The 17,819-nt window shown below is 39.6% G+C and overlaps 1 protein-coding gene across 1 annotated transcript in view; it reads right to left on the bottom strand.

Annotated features, from left to right (window-relative positions):
- Window positions 1-17,819, bottom strand: part of ITGA8 (integrin subunit alpha 8) — a 206,316-nt gene that overhangs the window by 137,744 nt on the left and 50,753 nt on the right. The window contains 7 exon segments of the mRNA XM_072651615.1: window positions 3,541-3,593; window positions 4,323-4,379; window positions 5,364-5,407; window positions 10,715-10,759; window positions 12,601-12,726; window positions 15,006-15,051; window positions 16,311-16,372. Of these exon segments, the coding sequence (XP_072507716.1) occupies window positions 3,541-3,593; window positions 4,323-4,379; window positions 5,364-5,407; window positions 10,715-10,759; window positions 12,601-12,726; window positions 15,006-15,051; window positions 16,311-16,372 (433 nt within the window).

The following is a 17,819-nucleotide window of genomic DNA, read 5'->3' on the forward strand; positions in this document are numbered from 1 at the left end:
ATTGGAGTATTTTCTTTATGAGTCATTCTTATCCATGTTCAAACAGCATTTTAACTATGTGTGTACTGATATTGAATTGACATGGTACTTTAAAATACCAGAGTATACTATCTTCAGGTTCTCAAGATTATCTTTAAATGGACAATATTAAATTATCAGAGACATTATTCCAGGTACTTGAAAGCATTCAGAATGAACTGCCTAATAACCAACACATTTCAGGGAAATTGTGTATGAGCCAGAGGAGCAGTTTTTAAAGACAAAAAAGAATGGTCTGATTATCACTGAAGAAAGGCTTGGGTTAATTGCTTATAAGCATGTTGTTTTGATCAGGGGGTACCAATAAGGTTTTTCTCACAATGTTTTTTTCTCCCTTCTTCTTCTTCTTTAAACATTGAATACAATAAATGGTATGTATCACAACACTTTGCAACAGACTAGAATGAGTCTGTGGATATAATGTCCTGCAGGGTATATCGTGAAATAGGGAGGGAAGTTGAAAGGAATAAAAAAAAAATGTCTGACCCATGGAAAGGAACACATTGAGCCAATTTGTACCCTATAAAACACTATGTGCAAGCCCCAGCAGGAAGTCATCCCTGCATTGGTTGTAATACCATTTGTTGGATGGAAGGCCATCATGCAAATGCATTGTCATTAAAGAAATTGGGACTTTATGCCACTTTTGCTCTTAATTTATTTTCAGATGCTTCCCCCTACCCCATACTGGGGAAGCCCATCCTTTAGCCAATGTGCTCTTCCCACGTTCGAATTTTTGGTCTAAGTAGATATGGAAATTTGTGCTCATAGTGAAAGAAGATTGATACATAAATGACTGAATTTTAAAAGGATAACCTCTTGGACAGTCTTAAAATTTAAATATCTGATCATATGGAGTCACAGATTCCCAGAATCCCAGAGTTGGAGGAAACTTCAGAGACCAATGAGTCCTGAAATCTGAGTAGAAATCCTTTCCATGACATACTTGACATGTGGTCACCTGAGCTTACCTCCAGTGATGGGAAACTTGGTATTGTGGAAAGATTGCTGGGTTGTAGAGTCAGAAGTCCCAGGTTTGAATCCCAGCTTAGACATCATCTATGTGTCTTTGGGTGAGTCACTTAATGACTCTGTGCCTCAGTTTCCTCATATGTAATATGAGGGGTTTGGAGTAGGATCAGAGGTGTCAAACTCAGAGCCCTCCACAGCAAGCAGATGATAAACTGATGTAACTGGGAAATGTTTAACAAAGTAAACAAAAATACGACATAACATAGATAATGTTAATTGGAGTTTTCTAAGTCAATATGCAGCTTGTGGATCTGTTTCTATTTGAGTTTGACACCACTGATTCAGATGATTACTGTGGTCCCTTCCAATTCAGTATCTTTGATCTTAACGTAATGTGCCCAAATCACCTAAGATGGAGGTCTTCATGTGATAGACACTAGCAACCTACTTCTCTACCACAAGAGTGGGAGCTGAATTTAAATCTATCTGACTAAAGGACAGTTAGATTATCATTCTCTCATATTCTCTCTCTCTCCCTCTCTCTCTCTTTCTCTCCCTCCCTCCTTTTCCCACCTCCTCTTTCCACCCTCACCTTACTTCCCTCCCTTCCTCTCTCCTCCTTTCTCCCCTCTTTCTTGTGGCATCAAGAGGTAAAAGACCTATTCAGCAAAAGCATGGGTACTACATGCTAAGCTGAATAGGGCGAAGGGCTACCCTCCTCTCTCTTTCTTTATGCCCTATAGCACCGAGAAATTGCAGTTTGGATTTGTTATACTTGTTCTTTTCTGTTCTAAGTTTGTGTGTGTGGAGTTGGGGTAGAATCCCCAAACCTGGGAGCTCCAGTCATGTTGACCTTGGAGCCTAGATTTCAGGCCCAGTGTTGCTACCAGCACAGCAGGGAAGTCCTGAAAAGCCAGTTTGTCAGATCGAAGACCAGAAGGGCCTATGACTTGGAACCTTGTGGGACTAATGTTCTATAGAAACTGAATTAAGCTCCAAATAGAATTTCTCTCTCCTTCCCAGAGACTAAGGTGGTAATATTTTGTGAATTCTTGAAAGAAAATACAACTTTGTAAAAGATAGTCTTACTGTTAAGTGATAAAAGGAATGGGGAATGCTTGGCCCTCGTAAAGTTGGGGGAACAGAGCTGATGAAGGAATAATTGAGCCAACGGTAGATGCCACATACTGCCCCCCAATCCCTTTAAGGGTACTGGAGAATCCTGGGAGAAGGGTGATATGTAACTCATACTATTTGGAAAATTTCCACTGGCTATGCTACAGAGGACCACTGACTGGATAGGCCCAGATAAAGAAACAGAAACAGAAAACAGAAACAGAAAAACACAATCAATCCCAGCTGTACAAAGATGGCACAGCTAATGGTCATTCCAAAAGTCTGTCAACTTAACTGCTCCTATTAGGGACTCTTAACATCACAAAGGTGCATTTTTAAAAATCAACTGCTCTCTTTAGAAAGAGTAACCAAAACCACACTTTAGCTTTTTGCCAAGCTCACATTATTTGGTTTAACTACTGACCCCTAACAAGAGAGAGAGTACCCATTACCAAATTAACAGACCATTAGAAGCATAATTTACTAATTTGTGGATTGTTGATGGATGTGTACAGGCGTGCAAAGAGGGATTACTGGAGGGAGCCAATGTGAGGAACCAAAACTTCATATACGAGATAAATTTTGATAGATGGTTTAATGAAGGAATAATCATTTTTGTAAAAGAAAAGTTGAAATCAAAGCAAAATAACCTCCTTTGCAATGACAGCTTAGAAATTAAGGAAAATTAAAGAGGATAGGGAGCATCTAATTGACAGGCAGACCACCTTGTTCTAATGAAGGACAAACAGGGAATTTAACAGATGTTCTTTGTTCAAATTCTGACCCAGCTTTATAAATTTTGAGCAAGTCATTTCATATTCCTAGGTCTTAGATACCTCTAGAGCAAGAATATAATTTTTTTTTCATCTGGGGCATAAACCATTGAGTGGGAAGGAAATGAGCTAACAATGCTGGGGACAGCCCAATGACATGCACAGTCATGTGGAGATGGATGGTCTTATCTTCACTATTCTAGGAATTTAGGGAGAAAGTGAAAAGCACGTCAGCAATGGGACTCTGGGACATTGTAGCTGAGCCATGTGTGGTTGGCAGAGGACCATGAAGTAAGGTCTACAGATGGCAGCTGCCCAGTAGGAGTTGTATCACTTGGTTGTTGGCTCCTGGGGCTAAGCCCAGTTTGACCAGCGCTTGTCATGCCTCTGATTATTACATCTGGAAAACAAGGGACTTTCGGGGGAGAAAGATCTCTAAAATTTATTCCAGCACATAGGTAGGTGCTTAATAAATGTTTGTTGACTGAGTGACTCACTTCCAGTTCAAATTCTATGAGGATATGAAGAAAGACTCTCCCTTCTTGTTGAAGGGTCATAAGTATATTTTACATAGGAAAAACTGAGTATTTTTGCATAAGCATTAGGAAAGAAAAACATAATATTGCATGCAGTCACTTACCCATCATTGTTGACATCTGATACTGAAATAGCATATCCAAAATAAGATGCCATCTGCAAATGAAAAACAGACGCTATTACATACTTTGCATCCCCAAAATAGTTTTGTATGATCTCCCTTTACTCGTTGCAATAAAAATATATCTCCAAAGCAAGTTAACCAGAAAAATCATGTTTTTGAATGATTATTTTCTCTCATCATCTTCTCATTTTATTAAATTATTATCACTAGTTTGCCTTGGTTTGTCCTTACTTGCTGATGTAGCCTGTAGCACAAAAGTGATTTCTGACTAAAATACTTAATTCTCTCCCTCAACTGAGGGAAGTGACGAGGGAGGGAAAGACAGCAATCAGGAAATTCAATTTAGGCTTCTGACCCTTTGTGTTAAAGGTCAAGTGGTCAATATCCAGCATGAGATGGAGAACAAAGAAAAGTGAACATCAGGTACATCTATCTTCAAATGCTACCGCAAAAAGAAGAATTTTAAAATCGAAAAGAAAATTTTTTTTGAACTAGTCATCATTTTGAATTTTGAGTCTTTATTAGCGGGATAATCAAGACACAATTTTTTTTTTTTTTTGTAGGCTATTGTTACATCTACCAAAATATAAGCCCAAAGTGTAGAAGACTATATGAACCTCACAGACATTTTTGGTACCAGTCCTCATTTAGTATTGGTTTTCTCTTGTAATGAAAAGTTGATAGTAAAGATAAAATAGTAAGATTGACGCATTATACTGTTAACACACAATAAGTGTTAAAATGTTGAAAATGGAAATTACCTGTTCGCCAGTGAAATTCTGAATAAAGGTCATATCCGTTGAATTAATGATTGAAACCTAAAATCATAGAAATTAGATGCTGTATCATTGAAAAGCAATAGAATATCCAGCTTTCAAGGTTATTTCTTTCTTTCACTATTCCCTCATTTCTGTATGTGATGTGATGACATAAACTGAGGATTCAAATGGACAAAGTGAATGCAGAGACCACAAGTTCTAAAAGTCCATGAAGGCTTTTTATCCCAATAGGAGGATTCTTTCCTGACAAAAGTTTTGTCCACTTCCTCACAATGGAACAAAAAGGGCTCCTCCCCTTCCTCAAATTACCTTGTACTCCCTTTGAGTGGAAGGTTAGCTCCTAAAAGAAAAGGAACTATTTCATTTTTGTCTTGTTATCTACAATGTATTTGGATTGAAGGAACCCAGTGAATAGTTCCTCCAATTGCCAATTCCTTCTTCACTTATTCAACATTAATTAACCACCTATTGTGTGCAGAGACCAACACTAGGTAAATGTAAAGTGAAAATCAGAAATGGTTCCTGCCGTAAGCAGTGAGGTGGCCCAATGGATAGAGTGCTGGACTTGGCATCAGGATGATTTGAGTTCAAGTGCAGCCTCAGACACTTGTCACTGTGTGTCCCTGGGCAAGTCACTTAACCTCTGCTTGCCCCAAGTACAGCATCTGTAAAATGGAGATAACAGCACCTACTTCCCAGGGTCATGGTAAGGATCAAATGAGATAATCTATGTGAAGCCTTCTGTAAACTTTAAAGAGCTAATAAATATAATTTTATTGTTGTTGTCATAGTTTTCATTTATCTATACTGGTAGAGGAAATTTATTCATGAGAAACTTCCTATACTAATGCAATCACAGGTCCAGATCCAAAAAGATTTTATACTTATATATGTAGATAAATGTGTATATGTTATGTGTGTATATAAAATATATAGCACGTGTGTATAAACATAGAGCCAGAGCTAGAAATAGAGATAAAGATATCTCTTTGATGAACCTAGAGATGTAGTCATGGTACTCACATATCCAAAATTCTGTGAACCTCGTGGAACCCCAGCCAGGATTTCTGAAAGGAAAAATGTGGGGCACATTTATTGTCTTACCAGGCATGTGATGGTCAAGGCAGAAGAGAGTTTGGGGACAAACTAAAACCATTGTGAAGTTCAACCTGAAGCCTGGTTTATATGTATTCTTTTATACCTTAACCCTTGTCCCATTTGTGCTTCTTTCAAAAACTGAAAGGGCACAGCCTGTCCCCCCCTCCCCCCGCCACCACCCAGGGTGCAAACCAAGAAAGGACTAGATGTTTCTTCTGTAGGTGCTGATGCGAGTGACTCCATTTTAGAACTAGGCGCCATGGCAGTGTAGATCAATCAAGTCTCTCTAATTCACTTTACTGCCCATCCCAATGTGCTCTGAGAGTCTAAATATGGAAATATGTGCAGTCCCAAACAGGAGAAATAAGCTGCTTTGCCCGCCCTTACAACTAACTTTAAATACAGCAAGCAGTTTCATGCTACTTCCCAGAACAGTGAGAGACAGCTTTCAAAATAACCCATTGTTTTTCTTAGAGTATAAAGAGTCTGCTCTCTCCTCTACTGGGGGCCCTTTGCTTTAGAGTGCTTCCCAGAGCTGTGTGTCTCTAAGCTTCTTTCAGACCAGTTGCTTTAGGTGTATTCTTTGGGCTACCTCTTTTGAACCTGACACCAGCTGCCACGCCCTCCCTGCATGGGCTGTAGAGAAGAAAGGGTAACTCCTGCTCCTTGTCTACTTCAAAGGAGGTTCAGTTGTCTCTTTAACCGCCCTTAAGTTCCAGTGATTGGAGGCTACCTGGACAAATGTGAAAGAATGGGTGACTGCCATCCTCCTACTGTAGCTTCCACAAGGACAGAATATTTAGAAGGTTCAGGTGTGCAGGCTGGAAGACTCCCATTTAAAACATATTTTCTCCTCAGAATTGGCTGCAGCACCTTTAGGAGCAACCATGGTGCATCTCAGAAAGAAACCAATACAGTAATGGAAATTAGGGGGTTGGGTGGAATCAGGGGATGGAAGCAACAAAGCATGGCACTAATAACTTAAGCCTGACTTGTGGGTAAAGGTCTTTTTTTTATTCAAAAACAAGTTTATTTCTAAGGACAACAGCCTCTCCCTTGTTTCTTTGCCTATTCCCTTCTCAAAGCAAAATTGTAATTCTAACTTTATACAGAACAATTTGGGCCTCATGACTTGACAAAGTTGGGCTAGGAGGAGTAGAATTAGGAACAAGGTCATTCATTTTGGGGTAGGTGTTGGAATTTTCAGGAGTAAATCCATTTACTTTGGGGAAAAAAGATTTCAGGAAACTTAGGCCATGTGGATGTATTAGCGGTGAGCTGTCTACTTTGGCAACACTTGGCCCTGACGACAGTCATCCTTATTTGATGAGGAGGAATTCGATTCACCTGGCACCTGCAAAACTTTGAACCATAGAGAGGTTTTAGGAGGCTGGGAGAACTCAGGGCGGGGGTCTGCCAATCAGGAAAAAATAGAATGAAAGGAAGGACACTGGAGATTTCATTTGTATGAATGAAAGTGAGAAACCTCTCTCCAGCCATGCAAGTCACTTTCCCTGCAATTGAAAGTCTTAAAGAGTTGCCCAGGGGCAGCTAGGTGGCGAAGTGAACTGAGCACTAGCCCTGAAGTCTGGAGGGCCTGGATTCAAAATCCACCCTCAAACACTTGACATTTTTTATCGGTGTGATTTTGGGCAAATCACTTAATCCCATAGCCTCGCCTCCCTCCAACAAAAGTAGATAACAAGAGTTCTCCAAGGCAGAGAAATTAAGTGGCTCGCCCAGAGTTATAAAGCCAGTATGTGTCAATGACAGAACTTGAACCTAGGTCCTCTTGACTTTGATGTCCACTCATTATCCATTATCCCGTACTGCTCTAAACCAGGCAAGAGTTTTATGAATGGATTCAAGATATATAACACTTACAGTCCCTTACCTTCCACAAGCACAGACACAGACACAGACACACACACTCCTTTGGAAAGGGTTCAATTTTACATCACCAAATGAAAGTAATAACTCTTGGGATTTAGAAGCCATGTAGTCCAACTCCCTCACTTTAGAGAGGAGGAAATAGCAAAGAGAAGTAACTTGCTCAAGATTACTCAGATTATAGCAAAAATAGCTGGGGCTTGAATTCAGGTCTTCTGACTCCAAATCTTGTATTCCTTCCACTATAGGATTCTAGCTCCCTTGAATTTAACTCAAAAGTTGTTATTAAAGTTATAACTGGTTTTGCTAAACTTTCAGAGTCTGAGAAAATTAGAGCTGGACAGAACCTTGAGGGGAGACATGAGAGCTGTCTTTGGGTATCTGAAGGGTCATGAAAGAGGAATGAGACTGGTCCCACTTGGCCTCAGAGAGCAGAACTACATGACACAGGTAGAAGTTACAGAGACACAGATTAAGTTTTGATGTAAAGTAAACCTTCCTTATAATTAGAACTGCCCCATAGTGGAGTGGGCTGCCATGATGGGTGGTGATGGGTTGTTCTCCACTGGAAGTCTTGATGGAGAAGCAGGAAGAACACTTGGTGGGAGGGACTATAGAAGAGACTCCTGGTCAGGGCTGGGTTAGACTCAGTGGCCTCTGAGGTCTGTTCCAACTCAGGATGCTGTGTTTATTTGGCACAACTCTTATTTTACAGATGAGGAAACTGAGGCCAAGACACAAAATGTCATCTGCTTAAGATCACACAGCCACTAAGTGGCAGTCAGAGCAGGGACCCAGGTGCTCTCAGTATAAATCTTGGACTCTTTCAGAACACTATTTAAAATCCCTTAATTTTACTTTGTTTCTCTTTGAACCCCAACTTGGACAGTTTGAATTGCTGAGAGCCTAACTCCTGTGAGGAGTGACACTGCTGGTTAACTGGGAATGTTCTTGTCTGGAAGTCATCAGAATCTTCCCATTTTGTCCAAGTCACTTTTGAGCTATTTTTCAGTCATGTCTGACTCTCCATGACCCCATTTGGAATTTTCTTGGTAGAAATACTGGAGTGGTTTGTCATTTCCTTCTCTAGCTCATTCTACAGATGAGGAAACTGAGGCAGACAGGATTAACTAATTTGCTCAGGGTCACACTGCTAGTGTCTGATGCCACATTTGAACTCAGGAAGAGGATTATTCCTGAATCCAGGTCTGTCACTATCCACTGGGCCATCTAGCTGTTCTGTCCTCTATCTATAACCTAAGAAGATACCCTCACTTTCCAGTCCTTTCATCAGCTAGGACAAAACTCTTATTTTGATCCTGGGGTCAGGAGACCTGCGTTTGATGCCAATGATTCAGTGGAACCTTCACTCAAATGCCATTCCACTGCTCAGACAGTGACAAGGTCTGGCTTCAGTGAAAGGGAAGGGGGATCCACAGGGGCCAAATTATTTGCTTGAGCTTGGCTTCAATGCATCTGACTGGATTACTGGAGGATGTGGAATTACTCCTTCTGTTTGACAGGCTTCTCTCCTCACCCTCTTGTGGGACAGTCTCATTGAGTAAATACTGAAGGTGGGTGGCCTATGGAGCCTTGGTCTGCCTGGAAGGTTTATATTTTCATTTGAACTGATGGAGATGTTCTCAGATACTGGAATTTCAAAGGCAGCTCACCACAGTTTCCGGAAATCGCTAAAAACTTGGATCTGTTGAATGAGGAGTCTTTATTTTAATAGCATTCGTGAGACTGGAAGGTCTTTCCCAATCCTTTCCTCTAAGATCTATGGCTGTGGATCACCCATGTCTTCTCCTGGGTCAGAATGGAACAGCAGCCCAAGAGTAAAGCTGTTCTTGATTTCTTTCCCACAAGTGCTGAAACCAACATCCTAAAACTATTGTGCTCACAGATTGTCTGGTACTTTCCTTTGCAAAATCCCTGAGTGACTACAGGACTGAGGTTTTTTTTCCCCTTCTGATAGTACTAGATCTTTGGTCCTCTTCACACTCTCCCCCATTTTAACTTCATCTCTTCTTGGCCACAAAACAAACCACCAAAAAATTCTGATATAAGAACTGTCTTGAATTAAGCACATATCTTTAAGAAAATAAACAATTTTTCCCAACTAAAATCTAGCTAATTGCAGCATGCTTTTCAAGTTTCTGCATTACGTGTAGTATCAACATATGACTGAGAAAAGGACTATCTGTCTTCCTACCAGATGACTATATTTAACATACTAGAAATTTTATTCTTCAAAGAATATGAATTAAAGCAGGTGGATGAACAGCAATTACTATATATCTGTATCAGCAAGCACTCTGACATATCCACAGGTTCTTAGATCTGCTTTTCTAAGGAAACAACTTAAAAGGGGTCAACAGTCTTCTTTAATTACATATGCCAACAGAGAAAATACAAGCAGAGAAATAAAGACCAACAGACAGGGCTTCTAATTGTCTGACCATAAGCAATATATACATCACAGATCAATAGACAGATTCAACTGTCTGCCCATTACATACATACATAGATACCAGAGAGAGAAGCACAGACACCTGAGTTTTCAAAGGGAGAGGGGGGACTGCTTAATGGCTACCCTGAGTCTCATCTGGCACAAGAACCTTATTCCAAAGAGTAAACTCCAACGCAAAACCTCACCTCAGAGTATATATACACTTTTCAGAGCTGGAGGGCATCACCACCCCAGTGAGGGAGTGCCTCATTAATTAACAAAAGGTGTGAGTCTTCCCTCAAAACAAGCCTCCCCCAATCAAGCTTCCCTTAATGGGCTCCACCTGAGGCCTGTTAATGAGAGGGGAAGATCTTTAACTCCAATTAACACAAATCTCATTAACATTACAACACCAGAGGCATAAATATCAGCGACTTGGACTGAATGGAGAACTCTTGTTCTCTCATCCTAGATCTGTTACTAAATGCATCATGTTGTCTAAGTCATTAAACTTTTGGTAAATCCTCTATCCAGAACCTGAAAAAGATGCCCTCACTTCCCAGCTCTTTCATCAGTATAGGAGAAAGAGTTTTGGTTTTGGGGTCAGGAGACCTGAATTTGACTCTAAGCTCTAGCATTTACCAGCTGTGTGAACTGAATCTGGGTGACTTTCAGTACTTTTCCTCTCCAGGACTCAGTTTTCTTACATGTGAAATGAGGAAGTTGGACTAAATGACCTCCAAGGGCCCTTCTACCTCTAAGTCTCTGTTCTGATATCCTAAGTCATTCAGTCTCTTTGGGCCTCAGTTTTTTTCATTTATAAAATGTGCGTGATGAAACTAGCACGTCCTATCAACATGGGGGGTGAGGGTGGGAGTAGGGGATGAAGAAAGTTTTCTGTTATCCTTACAGCAACCAGTGCAATATTTCCTACCTTGCTGAGCATCTCCAGTAAATTCTCCAGCAGCAACTGAATATCCTGTAAATAAATAGACAAATGCAAAATGAATGAATGAGCAAGTCTCGGTTGGGAAGACCTACAAATAAACTACTTAGAAATGTGCAGAGTTAAGCACATCCAGGCTCCTCCTCTATTTGGAGAGCTCTAGAAACTTTACAAAAGAATAAGTCTGAGACTGGAGAAAGAAACATTAGTCAAGTTAACTTGTATGTGTTCCCTCTGTAAAAAGCAAATAAGTTGCCGGCTGCTGATCACTATTAAGCGCACAGCAACATAGCAACTTCTAAGGTACAAGATGTTAAGTGCAGAGATGCTTCATAATTCAATCTGAAATAGTTTTTACATTTTTAACTGCAGTTGCATCATGATTGTTAACATCTAGGTGCTACCCACTACTCTCTCTGTCACACCATACATAGGTGCTCAGTCCTTCCCATTTCAGGTAATCAGCAGAAACTCAGGTTTCCTACTTAGTTTAAAGCCACTTTCCTCAACTCTCCCTTCACTAAAAAAGCAAAGTGAAAAATCCAGTGACACATCTGCTAACAAGACTCAGCCAGGGTTCTTGATTTCTCAAGAGGTACATGTACCATTAAGACCTGTCGTTTTTGTTTCATGTCTTATGCCACAAAAATTTAAAACAAAAGGCTACTCTTATGTGGACCCATATAAGAAACACAATCACAGGACAGTTTTCAGTAATTTCTTAACCATGTCTGATACTTTGCAACCCCATTTGGGGTTTTCTTGGCAAAGATACTAGAGTGTTTGTCATTTCCTTCTTCAGTTGATTTTACAGATGAGGAAACTGAGACAAACAGGGTTAAAGTGACTTGCTCAGGCTCACATAGTCAGTAAGTGTCTGAGGCTAGATTTGAACTCAGGAAGATGAGTCTTTCTGCCTCCAGGTCTAGCACTCTATCCACTGTGCTACCCAGCTGTCCAATCCCAGGACAGTGCACATGTGAAACATTTGGCCACATTTTTACTGATCTCAACATGGTCTCATATAATCAATGATGGGATTCTCAAAAGCTATAGGAATCTCTGAACTCCAGTTCTGTTTCATATTTAGGAACACTTGGGCAACAGTCCTTCAATTAATTCAATTAAATTCAGTTTAACAAGCATTTATTAAGTAACTACTATGTTTACTAAGACCTCTCCTAGGTACCAGAAATACAAGTACAGAAATAAAACTGTCTCTGTCCTTAAGGAAATTCCATTTTATGGGAATGGCAAAACAAAATACATACATATAAATAAAAACAAGTAAGTCCAAGGTAATTTCAGGGTTGGGGGAGAGCATTGACAATGGAGAGGAGGAGGGAAGACCTTGTGTACTTGGCACTTGAGCTGAGCCCTGAAGGAAGCTAGAGATTCCAAGAGGTGAGCAGGGATAGCATTCCAGACCTGGGGGAGAATGTGGACAAAGACACAGAGGCAAAGATGGGGTGTCACATACAGTCAATAGTGTCAAGTTTTTTAAATTAATGATGACAAAAGAAATCTGAGAGGCCCTCTAGTCCACGAGAAAATTGAAGCTCAGAGAGGTGAGGGGAATTCCTCAGGCTCATACCAGTAGTAAGCATCAGAGCTGAGTTTTAATCTCAGGACCAATTAGTGCCTTTTCCATTTGTCATGTTGCTAACCTTCCGTTATATCAGAATGTGTGCATGTTACCTAGTGTGGTTGACCCAGGTGGTTTAGGAATACATTTTGGAAAAAGCAAGTCATAGATCTAATAGGAAAAGCCTCTCCCTGACATGACTACAAAGTCATTTCACATTGGTCATTGGTGAGATTTACACTCTAGCCAGGAGCAATTGAGGATACCTCCAAGAGTCAACGAATCTTACCAAGGTAGCTGTCATCATAGGATGCTGGAGCAACTTCAGTTTGTTTTTCTCGAGCTAGTTTTCTTAGAATGTCCTTGAATGAGTAATTGGCAATGATGTCGGCAACGTTGGCTGTAATCACCTGGCCTGGGGTCAAATAACTTCACATGTTAAAAGACAGCAAGGAGGCACCTTGTTTCCTATAACCCCATCCATGAAAAAGTCATGCAGTCTACTGAAGTACTTGGTCCTCTACATGCTGAAAGGGAACTACTGATGATCTCTGGGGTAACAACAACACCAACAGGGTAAACACGGCAGGAATTCTGATTAGAATAAATTACCATAGGGTAAATCAGCGTATTTTGGATTATTCTAATTCTGAATCTGCTAAGTCAACTTGAGCTACCTTGGGCTACCAGGGATAACCTGTACCATTATATTTGGAAACACACCTCAGAAATCCCAAAACTTTCCACTTTTTTAAAGTATCCATTTCAATACAATTACTGTATGACTATTCATTTGCCTTTATAGGACCTTCTACTTTCCTTTAAGTTGCATTATAGTCCTATATGATAGACAGCACAACTCTTATAAATAACTCTTCCCTCCTAATTTTTTTAAAGAGTGTTGGACCCACTCAAGGACAGCTTGGATTCAAATCTAGTCTCAGACACCAACTAGCTTTGTGACTCTGGAAAAGTCATTTAACCTCGTTCTGCCTCAGTTTCTTCAAGGTAGACAAAAATAGCTTCTACCTTTCAGGGTTGCTATGAGGATAAAGTTTGCTTTGCAAACCTAAAGCTCTACAGAAATTAACTGAGGGGGAAACTGATGCTCAGTGACTTGACTTGCTTAAAATTACAAAGCTAGTAAAGTCAGCACCCATCAATTTATCAACAAGCATTTGTGTTGGCCACTGGGAATATAATCAAAAGAAGAAGGAAGGAAGGAAAGAAGGAAAAGAAAAAGGGAAAGAAAGATGGAATGAAAGAAAGGAGCAAAAGAAGGAGGTAATGAAGGAAGGGAGAGAGGAAGGGAAGAAGGGAAAAGAGAGGAAGGAAGGATAAATGAAAGGAAGATAGAATGGAAGAGAGAGAGAGAGAGAAAAAGACAGAGAGAGAGAGGGAGAGAGAGGGAGAGAGAGAGAGAGAAAGAGAGAGAGAGAGAGAGAGAGAGAGAGAGAGAGAGAGAGAGAGAGAGAGAGAGAGAGAGAGAGAGAGAGAAAGGAGAGACCCTGTTCTTAAGAAGCTTCTGTTCCATAGTAATACCCACTGAACTTAACCATGCTCTTCTGACTGAGTGGAGTGCCTGTCTGGCCACACTGAGTTTAGGATGAGCATCTAAAGGAAGAATGTGATCTGGTAATTTCCTGTCTTTCAGAGGGAAGATATTAAATCTGTCAATTTGGGAATATGCTCTTTAAAGGCCAACATGTAACAATTAATTTAAAAGCCAAATTTCTCCCCCAGCAAATTAACACATGGTTCCCACACTACTTGGGATTGGAGCAAGTAAAACAAGGAAACAGGGCCATAAACCTGATTCAATGACTATGATTTAAAGGACTGTTCTGAGTTAGACAACGGTGATCACTCATGGCTTGTCCAGGGAGAACAATGCTACAGAATTTGCCAAGTTTCCCAGGCCTTGGGGTGGGGAAGGGTGATGGGGAAGCTTGCTTTTAGATATTCCTAATAATCCTCACATTAAACTTGGATGCAGTCACGAAACTAATTCAAAGCTGTAAATTTTCTCCGGAAAAAGCAAATGCTTTCATTGATGTGGGGAGAACTCATGGTATAGAAACTCTCTCGTCAGATACAGATTGGCCATTGCCTGCACATTATATTCTGACAGTTTTTAGGAGCCCTGAGAAGCTGAGAACCCTCCCTTTGGTCAAATTGTTGTTAGTAAAGACAGGACACGAACCCAGATCTTTAGAGGTCTATTCCTCCAGGTGAGATACCATGCTATCTTGATTGCTTTCACTAAGGCAATATTTCCTTAAAGCACCTCTATGAGCTCTAGCTCTGTTTAGTGAAAAAAAATGGAAAATGTGGAGTTGAGTGAGGGAAAATAATGACTGGGAAAAGATGTCAGAACATAATTCTATTTCTTTAGTTTTCCTATTCTTTTGCTGCCTCAAATATTTTGATTGTTTTATAAAAATAAATTAATAAGAAAACACAAGATGTCAATTTATTTGGTTTTAGTAATCCTATGGGGATGGTCATAAGGGATGGTTTATTTAATTGTAACATGATTTCAAAATATCATTTGCATAGTCAAGTACAGACTCTATGAATGCAGATAGAAAATGAAATGTAATTAAAGTTCAACTTCTGGTGCCATTTGTACCTCATAATTATGCTTTATTAGTATGCACCAAATGTGAGTTTCCTCTATGCCACAAGACCTACCTTGCCAGTAAAAACTGCCAGGTCCTCCCACTATAAGATCTCCATTCTATAAAAAAAGAAACAAATAGCAAGGACATTATTTTTTTTAAATTAATGCATAGTAAATTATTAAAAAATTTAAAAGTCTTTCTCAGTACAGTGTCTTGTACATAGTAGGTCACTTGACTGACTATATGTGTATATACATATGAGTGTGTGAAAATTTATCTTTAAAAGGAACTTCTCTGCCAAACATACTAATATGAAGTTAAAGTAGAGCTGATGTATATTTTGTGTTCTAAAGTTTTCAAAACATTTTCCAGACATTATTTCACTTGAATCCTATAGCAACCCTATGATATAGGTGTGCCAATTGTATTCTCTCCATTTTATAGATGAGAAAACTGAGGTTTGGAAAGGTAAATGACTCGCCCATGGTCACACAGCTAGTAAATTTCAAGGACAGGATTCAAACCTGGGTTTCTCTTAGTCCCATTACAGATGTCTAGGTTAATTTTCTCTGGCTCTGATTTATTCATAAGAAAGATCCACATCACAGATTTAAAATTAAATAATCATTAAGAACAGCAAAGTTTTATATTTTAAAGCAATTTGAATTAATGAGGAAAATGGGATTCTTTCTTAAGAATGAGTGAATTCAGCTTCTTGGGATTGTGTCACAAAAACAAACCAATAAAGTCTTGCAACACCTAAACTCCTTACAATTATAATAATACACAGGATCATTTGAATCTCAAGAACAAGGCTCGAATTAATCTCATGTTTGTGTGATGAGAATGAATGTGACTATACTATTTTTTTCTTTTCTTTTTTTCTTCTTTTCTTGATATCACTACTTCGGGAAGCTTTGGCTCTCCAGAGTAACAACCATCCTGGAGCTCTCAGCCCCTCTTAACTCTAATCACAATCACCCCCAAATGCAGTGGGAAAAGATCTATAGGAAAACAATCTGTAGGCTGCTAGCATTCTTGATATTATCTGGATGTTCCCTCCCTGCCCCCATCCCAGCTGCATTATACTTTGATCTAACACTTATCAAAGAGGTTATGGATTTTTGGTATTCATACATAATATATTTAAAATTTATTAGAGACAGCACAGAGAAAGTTTCAGAGACAAAGATGGTGATCTTTTCAAAATACTGATTTATGAGTTAGTATAAACATATGACGATTTTTTTTCTTATTAGAAACATAAATGGCATCTGAGCAAGCTAGCAGGAGAGATAACTCATTTGAGGGGAGTTTCCAAAATAAATAGATAAATTAAGCGTTGCCTGAAAGTTACAAGTGAAGCAAATCTCACCTTGTAAAAATCCAAACTAAAGCCTGCTTGACAGTAGCCTTGACCTTCAGGATCGGCATTGCCTGCAAAGATCAAAACAGGGAACCGTTAGAATATGGAGCCTCCAAAGGGCATCATCTTTCAGCCCATGTTAGTATGTACCTGTTGCTTTTTACAGAGACTACAAGCAACAATCAATATATTTGATTTTATTGTTTTCTTTTCATTCACTATTAAGTCTCTTGGTACTTCCAAATGGATTTGTTTGTCTACATATCAGTGGGCTTCTATGGGTAACCAAGTACATCAGCCAGGCAAGCCATTATCTCTGGTTTCACAAATTATATTTATGGAAAATAAAAGGTAGTTTTGTGGTTTGCTCCCCTTTGTAGTACTATAGCAAGTCCTCTAAGTAAAGCTATGGTCCTTTGGTGAAATGTTGAAATTGCCTGAGCTCTGGTCCAGCCACAGAAGCTTACTAACTAGTTGTGTGATTCTGGATAAGTCATAAAACTTAAGTTTAAAATGGGGATAATAATATCACCTCTTTCACAGTATTGCTGTAAAGGTTATAGGATCAAAGACTTAAAGTTGGGAAAGGACCTTAAGGGTCACCTTAGTGGCTTTTAGAGAAGAGGAAATTGGATCCCAGAGAGGCTGAATTGTCCAATGTGACACAGGTCGCAAGTCGCCAAGTCAGGATTTGAATCCAGCTCCTTTGACTCCCAAGCCAGTATTCTTTTCCCTACATCACAATGGCTCCAAATTTCCAAATGGGAATTGGAAACCTTAAGTCATCATATAGAAAGGTACTGGAATTATGTAATTCAGTAAGAATAGGCATCTCTGGAACTGAAGTACATTGAATTGCTTACTCTTGGGAAAGGCTCACATGTCAAACCTAGCAGGAAATGTCTTATTATAAAGTAGGAACAGAATAATTCGACAGTCACTGTGAATGCACATCCAATTGCATTAGGGTATCTAATGTGGGGAGGTCATAAAGCTCACAAGAAGCTTAACTGTGGTGATTCTACAACCTCATGATTTAGGCACTTTGAGAAGCTACATTTCAGGTCTTAAGGTTCACACCATAGTATAAAACATTTTATAAACTCAAGTAAAATTCATGATGTGGGGTCTAGCTTTGCCCTGTGACGAAATGATTGTACTGATGAATTACATCACTGCACCATCAGCATTTATTCAGAAGCAGTGTACTAAGCGCTGGGGATACTAAAAGAGGCAAAAGATAGACCCTGCCCTCAAGGAGTTTACAATGTCTTGGGGGAGACAACACGCAAGCAGATATATATCAAGTCAGCTATCTACAGGACAAATAGAAAATAATTAAAAGAGAAAAAGCACTGGGATGAAGAGGGGTTGGGGAAGACTTCCTGTAAAAGGTGGGATTTGAATTAGGATTTAAAGGAAGCCAGAAATGTCAGGAGTCAGAGAGGAAGGAGAGCATTCCAGGCATGGGAGACAGCCAGAGAGGAGTAGAAATGAGAACAGCCAGCTGGGAGTAGA

Source organism: Notamacropus eugenii, chromosome 3 (assembly GCF_028372415.1).
Source record: "Notamacropus eugenii isolate mMacEug1 chromosome 3, mMacEug1.pri_v2, whole genome shotgun sequence".
Lineage (NCBI taxonomy): Eukaryota > Metazoa > Chordata > Mammalia > Diprotodontia > Macropodidae > Notamacropus > Notamacropus eugenii.